General features: G+C 38.1%; 1 protein-coding gene across 4 annotated transcripts in view; it reads left to right on the top strand.

Moving 5' to 3' along the window:
* Positions 1-17655, top strand: part of LOC130548462 (uncharacterized) — a 37971-nt gene that overhangs the window by 15278 nt on the left and 5038 nt on the right. For all 4 annotated transcript variants that reach the window (XM_057325241.1, XM_057325242.1, XM_057325244.1 and 1 more), the window contains 9 exons: positions 1052-3722; positions 4116-4433; positions 7503-7838; positions 9076-9390; positions 11594-11704; positions 12770-12985; positions 14185-14412; positions 14978-15292; positions 16860-17159. In XM_057325241.1, coding sequence (XP_057181224.1) covers positions 3677-3722; positions 4116-4433; positions 7503-7838; positions 9076-9390; positions 11594-11704; positions 12770-12985; positions 14185-14412; positions 14978-15292; positions 16860-17159 — 2185 coding nt within the window. In that variant the 5' untranslated portion in view covers positions 1052-3676. The remainder of the gene's footprint in view (positions 1-1051; positions 3723-4115; positions 4434-7502; positions 7839-9075; positions 9391-11593; positions 11705-12769; positions 12986-14184; positions 14413-14977; positions 15293-16859; positions 17160-17655) is intronic.

Below are 17655 nucleotides of genomic sequence, written 5' to 3'. Positions count from 1 at the left end.
TGTACAATGCTATAAACAACAAAATATTTACTTTACTGTTATATATACGATAGTCAAATTTATTCAGACACCTGTTTTTTTATTTAATTCCAATTTATTATTAAAATCTTATCAGTTAACGGTTAACCAGCGTCGATTGTGAATGTGAAATGCTGTGATGCCAAACTAAATGTGCATTCTTAGTAAGGGGTGTCAATCGAGCCCTAAAGTTGGTACGATCCGTTAGGGTTGGGTGGGAAGAAGAGGAGGTTTTCATAAAACTTTGTGTGGAGAGAGGGGAAGGGAGGTAAAAGGACCGGGGCTTGGGAAGTCCCATGCTAATAAAATGTCGTCGTTGAGGCTAGGTGTAATGCCTTGTTTTTGCTGCTCTCAGCATGTTTTTTCAATATTTTTGTACAGTTAGTTTGAATATTTTTGTAATTTTATTCTTTTGTTTGTTTATTGTGGGAACTTGAGTGAAAACACATGTGTCAAGACAGCTGTCCGAATAAAATCACTTGGACTGGAATGATTACCCACTTTGTACTCCATTCATTTGGTCATTTCCTGGGCCCTATGGCAGAAATACTCTAAACAACTCAGATTGGCAGTAATCAACTGGCCGTCCGATATCTAGCGGCGGCGTGCTATCTGACAGGTGTATTAGGAGTTTAAGCCTATATACTGTATACTTGGCACCTATCAATTACAAAGCTTCTCTGACTCTTCCCTTCCCACATATCTGCTGTCATCTGCAGTTTCATGCATTTTACAGAGACCGAGAGGTGGCATTTTAAGGGCTTTATAGATACTTTGTTTGGGGTATCAAAGAATGGGTTGGAATAATAGACCATTTTATTTTACTGAATCAGTTAAAACTCATGTCATTTTATTTGTACTGTTTAGGAAAAGTTTAGAAGTTTTTTAGTGTTTTAGATTTTATTGGTGATGTTTTCGGTTTTCATACTCTCAGCCCTTTTTAACATTTAAAAGCATTCCGCTAAATTGTGAAGATTTTTGCAAAAATCTAGCACAACGAAACCAAATTGTTTGTTGTCTGTGTTTCTTACAGACTCCAGGGATGAAGAAGAGTCAACGGAGATGCAGAAGTGTAAGAGGAATGGAGACGCCAGCAATGGGTGATGTGCAAGTAACATGATCAATATTACCAGGGATGCCAACTTGTCACCTTTCAGCGAAATTAACCGTTTTGGATCCAAACGGGTCCTTGAAAGAGGGGTTGAGGGGAGTCTGCGAGTCTTTGGAGGGGGTGAATAAAATGATGAGAATCATGTCCAGGTGTTGGGGTAACGATGTCAGTTTGCGGGTTATGTTTTGAATTCTGCGCAGATTGTGCGCACTTACTCAACTCATGAGTCAATATTAGATGTAGTCGAATTACGCAGCAATTTGACTGCGCATTTCTGACTTACTTCAACACGACCATCACTAAGCAACAGGTAAAGGCGCTGGTTTGTTTGCTTTGAAAGGAACTGAGCAGACCCAATCAACATAATATGGAGTAAGTGCTTTAACCAAATGAAATCTGCATCTCCATAAAGTTGGTCAGCAGCGGGAAGCATCAGAAGCGTCTCGCCTGGGCTAAAGACAAAAAGGACTGGACTGCTGCTGAGTGGTCCAAAGTTATGTTCTCTGATGAAAGTAAATGTTGCATTTCCTTTGGAAATCAGGGTCCCAGAGTCTGGAGGAAGAGAGGAGAGGCACAGAATCCACGTTGCTTGAGGTCCAGTGTAAAGTTTCCACAGTCAGTGATGGTTTGGGGTGCCATGGCATCTGCTGGTGTTGGTCCACTGTGTTTTCTGAGGTCCAAGGTCAACGCAGCCGTATACCAGGAAGTTTTAGAGCACTTCATGCTTCCTGCTGCTGACCAACTTTATGGAGATGCAGATTTCATTTTCCAACAGGACTTGGCACCTGCACACAGTGCCAAAGCTACCAGTACCTGGTTTAAGGACCATGGTATCCCTGTTCTTAATTGGCCAGCAAACTCGCCTGACCTTAACCCCATAGAAAATCTATGGGGTATTGTGAAGAGGAAGATGCGATATGCCAGACCCAACAATGCAGAAGAGCTGAAGGCCACTATCAGAGCAACCTGGGCTCTCATAACACCTGAGCAGTGCCACAGACTGATCCACTCCATGCCACGCCGCATTGCTGCAGTAATTCAGGCAAAAGGAGCCCCAACTAAGTATTGAGTGCTGTACATGCTCATACTTTTCATCTTCATACTTTTCAGTTGGCCAAGATTTCTAAAAATCCTTTCTTTGTATTGGTCTTAAGTAATATTCTAATTTTCTGAGATACTGAATTTGGGATTTTCCTTAGTTGTCAGTTATAATCATCAAATTAAAAGAAATAAACATTTGAAATATATCAGTCTGTGTAATGAATGAATGAATATAATATACAAGTTTCACTTTTTGAATGGAATTAGTGAAATAAATCAACTTTTTGATGATATTCTAATTATATGACCAGCACCTGTATATGTTCCTAAAGTGTTTGATGGACTGCTGTTTAGAAAACTTTTCTTTCTTTCTTCTGTGTATCTAACTCCACTGTTACTCTCGCACTTTAAATGATTGCTTGTAAAAAATATTGCATTTTTGTATTTTCAAATTACTTGTATTTTAATTAAATACATTTTTCACAGCAGTATTTTGTATTTCATTTAGATACATTTTATGAGTAAGGATTTGTAAATTGTAACTAAATATTTTTTTATGTAATTGTGCCCATCTCTGTATAAGAATAGGTCATACTGGGCTTAATAATACATTCAAGAAAATTAGCAAACACCCAACTGGGGAATGCAAATTCTGTAACCATCAAGAAACAGTTGAACATGTATTGCTTCATTGTAATGAATATAAATATAAAAGACTGGATCTAATTCAGTCATTAAAGGAGGTTGAGCACCATATTTCTCTGTCAGGTATTTTAGGAAAAACAGGTAGTACAATTTATGACTATGTAATAAAGTTTGTTAAAGAAACAGGATTAAATGAAAATATAGGTTTACCCCTTTTTTATTTGATCATGTGAAAGCGGTCCTTGATAAACACTCCCATCCAATAGGTGGCGGTAATGCGCCTTAAGTCGGTTTGCCAACCCCCAATAAAATCAAGAGTTGCAAAAAAGTTGCCCCGTTAGCGCGCGATCACACAGAACACGCTTTTCATGTTCGAAAATGCGAGGCGCGCCGCGCTGCTCTTTTGGTGACTCTTTGAAAAGAGCAGCGCGCAGCGGTTTTTTTTATGTTGCTAGGTAACCACCGAAACAGCTGTCCTGTCAGTCAAGGATTATTGCGCGAGCTCCGGGTTAACCCGAAACAGCCACAACACGTTTCTCCTCCATGTCTCCAGGCGTTCCGAGCATCTGTAAACTTCCGTTGCCACAAGGGAAGCCCCGCCTCTCCACTCATTCGATTGGACAATGGAAAAAGCGCACATGACGTCAAGCGCATTTTTGCTCAGAGTTGAGTTTGTCAACTTCAGGCGCTCAGAGCGCTCCGCCAAAAACGCGAGGCACCGGAAACGCTCCCTGCCAACTGAAAACAATTCAAAAGAGTCGCGTCTCACAGCAAAAGACGCGTTCTGTCTGATCAGGCTCTTCCCGGGTCACTTAACTAACTTTACTGATCATCTTTATTACCTCGAACACTTACATCAACATGAAGACGATATCTTTACTCTTGTGTATCTCTTTATTCATCAACGGTAAGTTCATTTAGCAACTTTTATACTTGCACTTTTTAAGGGAAATGGCCATGTTTAATATGAGTTTGGTTGGGCGATATATATCACTGAAATCGATTGCGTGTTTTATGCACAGCTCAGGATGTACTGCTCGATCTATTTTTTTAATAATAATAAACTTAATAATAACACGAATTATTGTAGACATGACAAGTATTTGTATAATCTTCAAAACCCTGTTATTGAGCTCTTGTTTTTTTTCTTCACATCATGGACATATTGACTGCAGTTATTCTGACTTCAATTATAATGTATACTCAACACATATGGTTTATCGCCAAATATTAAAGTTGAATGTGTTTAGTGACAGTGTTACTGATTTAATTCATCACGGTTTCTCACTTTGTCCTGTAGGTGCTGAGACAGATGAAATAGAGTCAGTGTCAGTGATGTTGTGGGATTCTGTGACTCTACACACCAATATTGTAATACAGAGAGATGATGAGATCGAGTGGATGTTTGGAGATAAAAAGAACCTTCTAGCTAGAATTAAAGGAGCAACCAATTCAATCTCATTCTTTGGTGGCTCTGATGGGAGATTTAGAGACAGACTGAAGATAAACAATCACACTGGAGATCTCACCTTCATAGACATCTTATCTGAACACATTGGAGTTTATAAAGCAGTGCTCACGGTAGACATTGTTAAAACAAAGACATTCAGGATTAGTGGTGAGTAGCTCATGCTTTAATAATTGCCTATTCATGTAATTATGCAGCTCTCTGAACAAGATTTAGAAGAATGTGACAAATCACAATTTTCTGACAATTTAGAGGTCACAGCGGATTAAGGAATAGCTCATTCACACAAACGTCCTGCCTCATTATAACTTCACTGAAGCAGCACAGCACACATTTAACATGCTTGATGGTTTGGAATAACGTAGGTTTGTTTAACTGTTGTGCTGTAATAGTGCTCTGTATCAGCATGGCTGTGATTTTTCTCCTGAACTCGGCCTGCAGCCTCGTGCCTCTGGCCCAACTACAGCCATGCTGAAATAGAGCACTAGCAGTCGTGGCCTAATGGTTAGAGAGTCGGCATACGTGACCAGAAGGTTGCCGGTTGGATTCTCAGGGCCGGCGGGTAACGACTGAGGTGTCCTTGAGCAAGGCACCTTACCCCTACTTGCTCCCCGGGCGCTGTAGTGATAGCTGCCCACTGCTCCGGGTGTGCGTGTGGTCACTAGACACTGGATGGGTTAAAAGCAGAGGTCACATTTCGGGGATAGGTCACCATACCTGACAAATAAGTCACTTTCACTCCTACTCCAGCGATATTGTAATAATATCAAGTTTACACACACATATATATATATATATTTTTTTTTTTATTTTTATAAAAATATATATTTTAGGTCATACCAAATGTTCCCATTGGATAATACCATGTCTGGTGGTCCTAGCCATTTTTTATTAATTTAAATTCATATTTTTGAGCACCATCACTCATTTGGTTGTGGAACTGGGCCTGCACACACCCACAGACAGACACACAAATACACGACTGATTTCTTCCTAGCGGAAGAATACCTCAGCAGTTGGGGGGCACAGTAAAGAGAATCAAACGCGTCTTCTTTTTCGACAGAACACGGAGATAAGTAACTTTCAGCATATTGAATAGAGAGGCTTTTATAAACGTGGCGTTATGTATTTGCAAGGTAGCAATATGTATAGTTACTGAATTAAAGGTCTCATGAACTGTGCTTGTTTATTGTTTTATACTGTTGTACGAGGTCTACTTCACAGTTTTCGCAGGGCATTAGTATTATCTGGAGACCTCTTGTGATTTATAAATGACCTCCCCACATCAGTATTTCATGTGACGCACATGCACGGGATGATTTTACTCAAATTTACTGATTTATTTCCCGGATGTGATGGCAAGGCTTTGCGTGTAGTTTGTTCAGCATATAGTTGTATTGTGTTTAATGATATATGACCGTACCTGTCAGCATTTGATACCCGTGATCCCGAACCGGACAAAAGATCACCGCGATCGCGGGTCTCAAATGTTACGAGAGTTTCCATGATAAATAAACAAACGGGAGACTCCCGGTAACTTATGGATATCACCCAGCACCCGAAATAATACCAAAACACTTCAAAACAGTCTCCAATATTTGCAAACGGTGGATAAAACCTTGAAAAATGATATATGAGCCCGCCAAATCACAGAGATGGCGATTCGCACGGGCTTAAGATCACAGACAACCTCTGCAAGTATTACAAATGACTAGAGCTCAGGCACATCAAGCGATCTCTAACAAAGCAATAGTGACGCATAGTACAAAAATGTTTTACTCACATAAGATTGCTGCGCCATTTCTATCGGATCCAATATTCACGACACAGCACTGCTTTTAAATTTTAGTCATTCCACAAATCCAGTGTCGATCTCTGCCTTGTTTACTAAGGAATCCTCAGAGAAGTGAAACGAACAAACGCTTCATGTTTTTCCCACATGAGCTGGAACGTCTTTTAAATTAAACTTTAACCCCACATTCCTAATATCGGAATCTGAAGGAAGGTTATGCAGCGTCTGTGTTCTTCCACAACCTGGGATGGCACAATATTTAGCTATCTTTAACGGCATGTTTGTTTATTGCTTGCTCGCTCTATCTGGCTCTGTGCCACTGGTCTTGTCATGCGTGAACCAGTGGGCGGGGCTAGAGAAGTAGTCGTTGATATTTTTCTGTGGAGGTGGTGTTCAACCTATCAATGTGGTCACAGATAGGTGCATTCCAGAACCTGGCGTTCGCTGGGCCTGGTGTCAATAACAGTTGTAATCTCAGTAACAAGGGCGTTTTCAGTTCTGACACTTACATGATGTTCGCGTGAATACGATTCCCTCTAATATAACAAAAGCTCGGGTTAAAATTGTGATTTTAATTCATCCCTCCTTTAAAGAATGAACCTGAGTGCATGCGGCGTGTGTTTAACTTCAGATTTAACTTTACAGAGAGAGTAGCTTGCGCTTGTGTTTTTGTTTCAATTGTTCATAAAAATGTCTGCATTTACTGTAAATAACATTTCTACATACAAGTCAACTTTTATTATGTTGTTTATAAATTAAGTGAATCAAAGCATGTTTTTTCATTTCAAACATTAACAAGGTTTTATGGACATAAATCTCATCTGTGCTGTCATAATTCTATGGTGCGGTTTGCTCAGACAGATGAAAGTGAAAGTGAAGTGAAGTGAAAGTGAAAGTGGAAGTGAAGTGAAAGTGACCTATTGGTGATATGATATGGTGACCCATACCCGAAATGTGACCTCTGCATTTAACCCATCCAGAGAGTAGTGAACACACGCACAGCAAGTGGTGAACACACGTACACCCGGAGCAGTGGGCAGCTATCAAGTAGCTGTAAGGTGCCTCTCAGTCAAGGGCATCTCAGTCGTTACCCACCAGCCCTGGGAATCGAACCGGCAACCTTCTAGTCACGAGTCCGACTCTCGAACCATTAGGCCACGACTGCCCCTTTAATGATGGTTTATAGATTCATTTTAGTATTTATTTCAGTAAAAAAATACACATTATACACATTAAATGCAGACACTGAAACGATTTTTTGCTAGGGTAAGTAGTGCCACGATAAAGAGATTAATTAAGTAAGAGCTATAGGCATAGTAAGGATGATAGTTAAACAATACAAAATGATTTCTACACTCTTGTGCCTGTACCGAATAAATATAGTTACCGAATGAGTTTTAGTAACTGTTTGTGTTTGTGTTGTTCAGGTGTGTTTGGTGATGCAGGTGAAGTGAAGTCAGTGGAGAGAGATTCGGTTACTCTTCACACTAATGTGACTGAACTACAGAGATATGATGGTATACAGTGGATGTTTCATCATGGAAACTCTCCTTTGGCTGAAATTAACAGAACGGTTGATATCTTCTCAACACACGATGACGTTCTTGATGGGAGATTCAAAGACAAAATTAAGTTGGATGTTCAGACTGGATCTCTCACCATCAAGAACATCAGGAACAAACACTCTGGATTTTATCAAGTAGATATCACCAGCAATAACAGATCACACACCATACACAAGTCATTTACGGTTACTGTTAGAGGTGAGTAAATAGATTACCTAAATGTAATTGACATCATATTCACAATATCCCTGAGCAGTTGGAGAAATTAAAGGGATACTCCACCCAAAAGTGATAATTCCAAAAACCGACATTTCTGGTACATCAGTAGCTACTTTTACATGGACCAATGTAATCCGATTAAAAATCCAATCTGAATGAAAATGCTCCATATAAACACGTCAATCAGATTAAAAATGCCCAAACCGATTGAAATTTCAGTCGGATTGTAAGGGGGGTTTGTGTCATTTGTAATCCGCTTGATAGGAAATGTAAACACTTGATCAGATTGAAAACCTTAGTAAGAAGTCTTGTGCATGTGCAAAGACAACGCTGGGTCCTACAAACGTAAGGGAATATAATGCACGGAATGAGCAGCTGTTGCTAAAGAAACCATAAATCTGACTAAGCGGTACAAATTTCCATATGCTTGTCATCTCTAAATGAACATATGAATATTTGTACACATTTAAAATGTCTTAACTGTCTCACTTGAGTTTTTTAACCGCAATTTCTTAGTTTCTTTTAAAAGCGTGATACATTTGCAGATGTAGAAACATAGGCTAAAATATCTAATCATAAACTTTCATTTGTATTCGTAGTACTGAACATTTATTTTATTTATCTATTACTTACATGTGCTTTGGAAGGATTTACTGGTTCTGGCACGGTAAGTCACTGTAACGACATTGCTTCATTAATATGTAGACATTATTTTGCGTTTATGAATTGTACATTATTATGCTGGTGTCTGTGACATAAAATAAACACATCTGTGCTTAATATAACATTGTTTGAGGAGCCGTTTTGTGAAAATTATAATGTTACCTGCGTCCACCGCGCCCGTCTCTGTTTACCGTTAATGCTGATATTTGAATCCGCATATTATCACTTCTAAAGTTCGGCATTAGCTGTTGCTAAACATTTATATTAATTATTGTTTGCTTGCAGCCTCTCTGGTGGGTCTTGGTAGTTTTGTCATGGTTTTACCATGGTAAAACCGCATCGGGTGTGCTTGTGCTTCATTGGCACCAAGTAGACCGTTAGATTCATGACGTTTTATACTGTCTTCACACTGCTGGTTATATTTGTTTATATATTATGTCATTCAATCCCAGTGAATCATTCTGCCTTGTCAGATGTTTATATTGGTATCATGATTTCTCCTACTGCAGTTTATTCTTCATAAAAATCAATGTAAAAATATGTGTTGATACAGATGAAGTGAAGTCAGTTTCAGTGATGGGGGGAGATTCTGTCACTCTACGCACTGATACTCAAATACAGACAGATGATCGGACACAGTGGATTTTTGTATCTGATGACTCTCTGATAGCTGAAATCTATAAAACAAACAAAATATTCAAAACATATGTTGGCGATGATGAGAGATTCAAAGAAAGACTGAAACTGAACTTTCAGTCTGGAGATCTCATCATCACAAAGAGCAACACTGAAGACACTGGTCTTTATGAACTGAAGATCAGCAGCAGAAGACGATCCATTCACAGGAGATTCACTGTGACTGTCATCGGTGAGTAAGTAAGGGATAATGTGCAGGCAGCATGTTTTATCGCAAGAATAAACCCAGCCATTGTGATCAGGACCCAACGCAAAGCATCGCACTGAAGATGTTCATTCGCGATCATAGCCTGCTGTCTGTACATTATCATGCTTATTACATGGTTACTTAACTCATAAGTTATTGAACATGAAATATTGATTTGATATATTTTATTAGCTCAATTTTAACTGTGAGGAAAAACTTAGGAATCAGATGAAGGGTACAATGAGAGGCATTTATTGCAGGGTCAAGCGATCGGCCGGGGGGAGGTGAGGGAAGTGGCCCGGGGGGAGCAGAACAGAGGCAGCCACAGGGAGAAATGGAGACAACCTCCTGACAGTCCTTGACTCGCTCAGTGAGAGAGAGATAGTCCATGAGAGAGATGTAAACCCCGCAGGGAGAGATGAATGAAGCTCCGACCAGACAACTCCGCAGGGAGAGAGAGATAATCCACTTGGATAAGAACTTTCCCACGGCTGGAAGGGAGGCTGCCGCAATGAGGGTGGAGAGCCGCTGCCGGAGCTTGAGTCCCCAGGTGAGAGACCGGGAGAACCAATCCGTGGCAATGGAATCCTCCACACTAGAGGGAGACCGAGAACCAAGGTAGCCGGGGCAGCAATCTACGGGTACAGCAGAAAACCGTGCAGGGTGCAAATGGCTCTGGAGCCTGAACAAGACAAGAGTTTAGTAATGCAAGACTAAACTAGACTTTACAAGACTGGCAGTCAGGGTGGTTAAAAATGCTAATAGTCTGACACAGGATATAAAACACAGGGAGTTCAATAGAGAGAAAGTAGACATTGAGAGTGGAAACTGGTGTGAGGGCGGGGACTCCGAGCACATGGGGAGCTGTCAAAACAACACCTTGTGCTCGACAAAACCTAAACACAGAGACAGAACGAACAAAACAAGCAGGGGACCTGACAGAAAACCCGTTTACTCTCGGTTTTAGGGGAAGACACAAGGTTCAAATGCCAAAACATGCAATTTAGTTTAATTATTAAAAGACAGATTTATATTACATTTTTGTGTTATATTAAACTCTAGATGTCAAAATGATTTGCAGCATCCGGGTTTCCGTGTGTTGTTAGTTTTGAACAGTTGAAATCTGGTAATATCATACAATATCTTACAATGTTGCGGTAGGCCAATCAGAATCAAGTATTCCACAGCGTCATGTAATAAACTTTATTTTAATTAAAACAGATCAGAGTGCTATGAACATTTCTGCATTAAACACTTTTCGCCTGAAATATACTATTTAACATTATTTGTATCTTAAATTGCTTTTTACACCAACAACCAGCATTTGGACTTTTTGTTTAAACCAGCGTTTGTTCACATTCAATCCTATGTGTAATATTTTCATTGAGCAAATACATATATCATATACTGTACATATACAATATTAAAATAAGTCACATTTATAATTACCTGTACCTTTATCGTGGTTGGTTCTTGTGCATTAAAGTGCACTCCTCACAATAATGACATCTGTTTTAAGCAGCTCAACATATAAGCATACAGTATGTATCCGTTTATTATTTAGAGTAAAAAGGCCTTATTTTCATAGTATTGAGTAGCTTAGACTTTCTTAGAGAATGTTGTTTTTTATGAATTGACTGCTTGTCCAAGGAATATTCCTTAAAGTTTAACTTTTCTGCGTGTGTTGTGCGTTAAACTGTTAATAGCAATCATTCAGTTATTGCATCTGATGTGACATTACAGGTTCTTCATGCTGCTTATTCTCTTTAATAATAAAACGGTCAGTTCTGGTCCTTGATTCTGATTGGCTGAGCGGAGTTCTAAGCCGTTATAAAATACCTCAATATATAACGGCTGACCGCACCACATAGCCTAAATATCATATTATTTACTTTATTTTATGAAACCTTGCTAAGCATATGGAATAACTGTTTTATAAAAGCAATAAACCCCGCAAAGCAGTGGGTTACAGTGCATTTTATAACAGCTACGGGGTTGTAGGCACTCCGGCGCCCTTAGCTGTTATAAAATGCACTGTAACCCACTGCTTCGCGGGGCTTATTGCTTTAATATACAATAAAATGTGCATGTACTGTTTTCTTTAGATCTCCTGATTGTTCATACTGTTTGTTTATGATCAGACTGACAGATTCTGTTGCAATGATGATGTCTCTCTCTATTATTACAGCTTATGCATGGTACTTTGAGGGTTTAATAGGAGTTTCAAGCATCCTGGTTATTCTGAGTATTGTGGGTATTGCTGGTGTGATCTGGTACAAGAAGAAAAACAGAGATCAATGTAAGTATCATCTCTTTTTTCCCCAGGAGGGATGTAAATAACTTTATTCTGCCACTGTTGAGATTGTTTGTTTACATGCAGGTTTCAAACTTTGGCACATTTTATGTTTGTGATGCTTTTGTTTGGGTTTTCTTTCTGATATAAAACAGCATTACAATTAAAAATCATAAAAACACAGATCTTATAGATATAACTGATGTTGTGATTTATTTTTGTATTATTATCAAGTTCATCCAATGACTGTCGTGAATTCCTTTCAAGCACTCTTTTGCAATATTCCTAAGTATCCTATATGAGCACAAAGTTGAGTGATCTTATGTATAAGTTCTGAGAGACCCCATTACAAAATCATCTGAATTCAGTCAACTTATTAGGGTTTCTCTTATTCTACTTAACACATCATTTTATGTTTACAGCTCGCCTAACTACAATTTCTGTATAGGGTTAGTTTGATTTGTTTAGTGGCATGTTTTTGCAACAACTACATGTACTTAAACTTAAAGCAACAATTAGTTGTGTCAACAAATATTTTTTACAGTTTAAGCAGGTCACACTTTATAAGCTTAAAGTGAAGTTTAGCGCCGTCATTATGTAAGATGTTTATACACCTCTGAAGACATAGTTATGTATATTATATTGCATTTCTGTCAATAGATCCTCCAAAAAATTACATACGGCACCTTTAATCAGGTACCTTATGACAAGATTATGAATGTTCATCAGGACATGTAATATTGTGATAAAATAATTAATGTAAAATCATTTTATCATTACATGTGTCGTGTGTCTGTAGAGTTTATTGTGTGGGGGGAGTTCAGGGTTTCAGAAGATACTGTAATTTTTTTACATTCTAATTTTCAATCGTTCAAAAATCAGGTTCATATTTTGTATGTTTGTATGACTGATGAGCTCATCAGCTTAATGTTAAATGAAGTATAGTCACTATGTGTATAATGTATTATTATATAATAAGTCTTCATGGTGGATGCAGAGTTATTATTATTTTATTTTTACCAGTAAATAATATTTACTAATCAGTGTTTTCTGTGTGTGTCACTTTTCCAGGTGATAAGAAGCCAGTGGCAGTGATTGGGGGAGGTCCTGTCACTCTACAGACTGGTGTTAAAGATCTGCATAGAAATGATGGAATAGAGTGGAAATATCAAAATATTCTCATAGCTAAAATTAAGAGAGGAGCCACCACGACATGTAATGGTGTTGATGAGAAACGCTCATCAAATGTATTTTGTAAGAGAAATATCAGATGTAGAAAAGCCAGATGTAAGTAACTCGAGTCTTTCGATTTAGTCATTTAGATCTGGAATATGGGGCGGTTTTCCAGGCAGGGATTAGGTTAAACAGGACTAGGCCTCGGAGGCTTGTTACAGCTATCCTGTCTTTTTGGATTAGATTTGCATTATCTTTGGGTTTAAAATACCTTCAGAGGATTTAGATTTAGAGGACATTTACAAGCGGATTGGATGCCAGGCTTATTAATATAAAGATCAACGTTCATGAGGTTCTTTGCATTGACTATTTATGGTTAAAAATGGGTGTGTACAGGGCGGGATATGAGGCTGATTCACGTATGCACACTTGCAGATGATCTGTGATTTATAAAGCGAATATTGCTTACACGTGTGCGCTATTTTTGACTTTCGGGTGCACGCACACTTTTAGTAAGGATCCTACGCACAGTTTTATAAATGAGACCCCTGTTATTTTCATGATCAGATAGCTATCCGATCAGAGACAACATATGAAGTGACCAGGTGTGAAAAACGCCTCTAGTTAAACTAGAGATTAAATACTTGAGTTAGGTAGGGGCAGTTTCCCGGACAGGGCTTAAGCCTAGTCCCAGACTAACTTAAACGTTAGAGGTTTCTTAATAAAAAACAACTTGCACTGACATAGCTTAAAATAAATCTGTGTGATTTTTTTGTAAAGTATGTTTTTAAAAAAGATTTGAATATCCTAATTTAACCAAGGCCTAGTCCTGTTTTAAACTAATCGCTGTCCGGGAAACCGCCCCAAATATTTTTGTGAATTAGTGCCACAATGTTTGAATAATGTTCTACGGCGGTACTCGTTGTATAGACACATAACCACTGCAAAGTCAATGGGTCCTGCCGTTGAACGCTCTTCAAAATATATTTTTTTGTGTTCTGCAGAAAAAAATCATACAGGTTTGAAATTACAAGAGGGGAGTAAATGACGACAGTTTTTTATATTTGGGTGAACTATCACTTTTAGCGGATGGGTAGATGAAGACAGCTTTTTCATTTTTAGGGTGAACGATCCCTTTAAACTAAACAAAAAACTGGTAACTGTATGTACCTAACGGGTTAGATGTAGAGGTTGGTTCAGGTTCCGGCTTGTTACTTGTTACAACCAGGACATAGTATTTACATATGAAACAGGACTGTAAAAAGAGCTGCTTCAAAACTGTTTTACCCAATAAGTGCATTTTCACTCTATAGATCATAGGAATGCAGATGAAGAAATGGGTGAAATCAATCCTTCCCTCAATAGCTCCAGAACTAATGACAAGGGTTATGAAGGTCTATTTAGTAACAAACTGGAGCTGAATCCTCTGACTGGAGATCTCACACTCAATAACCTCAAAAATGAACACTATGGTGATTATAAATTAAAGACCACCATCAGTGGAAAAACTACATACAAGACGTTTTATTTGTTTGACGTTGGTAAGTAATATTCTGTGTAATTATGATCTTATGTACGTATTGTTTCATCCGATACTCTGCAAAATTGGTTGCTACATTTACTCAGTTAAATTCAGGCTAAGGTAACATTTTGAAGAAAATTGTACTTATAGTTTAAATGTGGGTCGTTTTTCTCGTACTCAAATATATTTCTAATAAAAATACTTCTACTTCAGCCTATATATTACAATGAATATATTAAATATTAAACAAATTGAAAGTGTTGCAGTGTTAAACTGTTATGCCAGTTGCCGGTAACTGACAATTATAAATTGCCTCCGTGATCTCCTGATTAATTATTTATGTATTTTGTTACATGTATAGACTTAATCATTTGAAAGAAATGTTGAACTGTGGCAGCACATGTGAACTGTGAACATCACTAATTTTAGATATTTGATCTGTTTATGTTTAATACTACAAGTAAACACACTGCCTGCCATTAATATTGAACAGTTAATATTTTACCAAACTCTTTTCATAGCATAGCATTTGACTTGACACATATAATAAATTCTTCTCATTTCTTCTGCTTTTATTTTCAAAGGTATATTCGAGATGCTTACAGTGAACAATGGAGATTCTGTCTCTCTAAAGACTGGAATAGAGACAGATGGTGTGATAGTAGAGTGGAGGTTTGGAAAAAAAGCAGCTGTGATAGCTGAAATCAATTCTGGCCACAATACCCCCAAAACGTATAATGGTAATGATGATCTATTTAAAGACAAACTAACATTGAACCCTCAGACTGGAGACCTCACCATCATTGACATCAGCAAGAAACACTGTGGAGCTTACAGACTGAAGATCATCAACAATGATGGAGAAACCACATTCAAGTCATTCTTTGTGTCTTTCAGTAGTGAGTAAATTATTTTGGTGTATAGACGATTTCATCTTAACAACATAAACAAACGTTACTGCGCATTCGCACTTTTGTTACCCCAACTTAACTTCCTGTACTCATTCTCAAACAATAGAGTGCCTGTAGATTATTTCTGATAACAAGCAAGAGAAACCGAAGAACTGTTACTTGGCTAAACTTGTCTCTCCAATATTTTGAATTTAGACTGCAATACCATGCTCAACCGCTAGATGTCAATGTACCATACGGTTTCTTTAAATGCGTCAAAACTACTGGTTAACCTGCCTCCCATCATGGAATAAAAGTATTTAATATATTAACACTTTTTTGAGTGCGAAATATTGTGTATAATGACAAAACTACAGGACCCATTCAACAAATTGTTTATTTAATAAAATGAACATAAAATAAAATTCAAAAAAATCGTTTATTTAATACAATTATTACTCAATAAAATAACAATATAAATTAATATTACCTAAATTAAATTAAATATGTATAGTTATATTATTAGACTCTTACCAAACACAAACCGGAAGTTAACTGAGGGTCAGGCATGTGCGCGTCCGATGAAACGGTCAAGATTTTCGGGGTGAGACACGGACAAAGAACAGAGGACCCAATCGCAGACAGCGGGTAAGGGGTTAACAAGACATTTAATAAAATATAAATACAAAACAAAGACCCACGTGGGGGTAACATAACAAAACATGGAAACAGGAACAAGGACTAACTAAACTAACAGGACTAGACTAAAACACATCACATAACTACAAAATAAACTAGACTAACTAAAAGACAGGAACTCACCCACATTACACAAACACGACACAACAATGATCCAGCACAAGACTGAGGACAAAGGGGCATTAAATAAGGGATCAAATCAAAGGGGAACAGGTGTGGGGCATGAACTAATAAACAACCAATAACGAGAGATACAAAAGGGCGGGAACACAGACAAGGACCTGAGAGAGTATCGAAGGCCGATAGGGTCAAAATGACTCTCTCCACACATAACAAGGGATCCTGCCGTGATTCTGCCACAAGATCAAGACAGACATGATGAGGCAGAATCACGACAGAAACGGTCAAATAATATTTTTTCTTTCTGTTCTCAATATTTGCATTCATTCAATGCTTGCATTGCATCTGCATATCTGTCAACAGTTGACTCTTCTTTCGTTTAAGTGCAAAAGCTCTTAGATCAAAACAGACCCATTCAATGAAGGACATGTTTATTTGGTACAATAGACCAATGAGTTGTTCCTTCACTGCTCACGCTGTAGTGTTAATGGTACTTCACTCCATTGTCTAATGCAGGAAAACGTTAGAGAGCTGTGCTTGCACTGTGTGAGTGAGAATGATTCTTTAAAAGGACTAGTTGATACACATTTAAAATTAGAGTGCGTTGAGAGTCAAATCCTTATTGGAATATTTTAATGATTTATCATGCAGCTGTACTGTTTTTAACTTCATGTACAACATTAGCACCACATTGAACTTGACTTAATCATCTTAAAGAAATGTTGAACTTTTCTGTTTTTGTCTGTTGCCATTGCAGTTGAGTCAAAGACAGTGGTGGAGGGAGAATCCCCATCTCTATACACAAACGTTACTGACATACAGAGAGGTGATGTAATTGAGTGGATGTTTGGAGATGAAGAAACTCTCATAGCTGAAATGAATAGCCCCAGCAAACCTGGTGATGATAATGGTAGATTTAGAAGCATACTGCTGCTGAACAAGCAGACTGGAGATCTCACCATCAACAACATCAAAAAGAAACACTCTGGGGATTACAAACTGAAGATCATCAAAGGTGGAAAAACCTCATACAATACATTCAACGTGTTAGTCATGGGTGAGTAACTCGGTTCTTTTGTTCTTGTTCTTGTTCAGGGGCAAACAAATCCAATATTAATAATAATATAAAGGCCATTAAAGTCGACCCAAAGACTAGCTCCAAAATCGAATGAAAATGTCATTTGTATTGACATCGGTCGGATTGATTAAGGTGTTTACATTAGGTCTTTTTAGTCCGATTGAACTATAAATCCAATTACATAGCTAGTGAGGTGTTGAAATGTAATGCGAGTTGTTTAGCAGCGATGCATGTGTGAACATGGCAGTCACACTTAGATTTGCCTGAATGAGGTGGTCTTGGTCCAATTTAACACTAACTCTGGAGCAGATCGCTTGTGCAATCCAATCAAACCTGACAGACCATTCTGTATTTGATGATTAAAGGGTTCATATGGCGCGAAAACATGTTTTTCTGTGTCTTTGGTGTGTTATAAGTTGCCCATGCATGTATTAGACATGTAAAATTGCATAAATAAAGTGTCGGAAACAAAAGA

The sequence above is a fragment of the Triplophysa rosa genome, linkage group LG25 (assembly GCF_024868665.1).
Source record: "Triplophysa rosa linkage group LG25, Trosa_1v2, whole genome shotgun sequence".
Taxonomy (NCBI): domain Eukaryota; kingdom Metazoa; phylum Chordata; class Actinopteri; order Cypriniformes; family Nemacheilidae; genus Triplophysa; species Triplophysa rosa.
The sequence above is the reverse complement of the archived record's forward strand: the minus strand, read 5'-3'. Positions and strand labels throughout refer to the sequence as shown.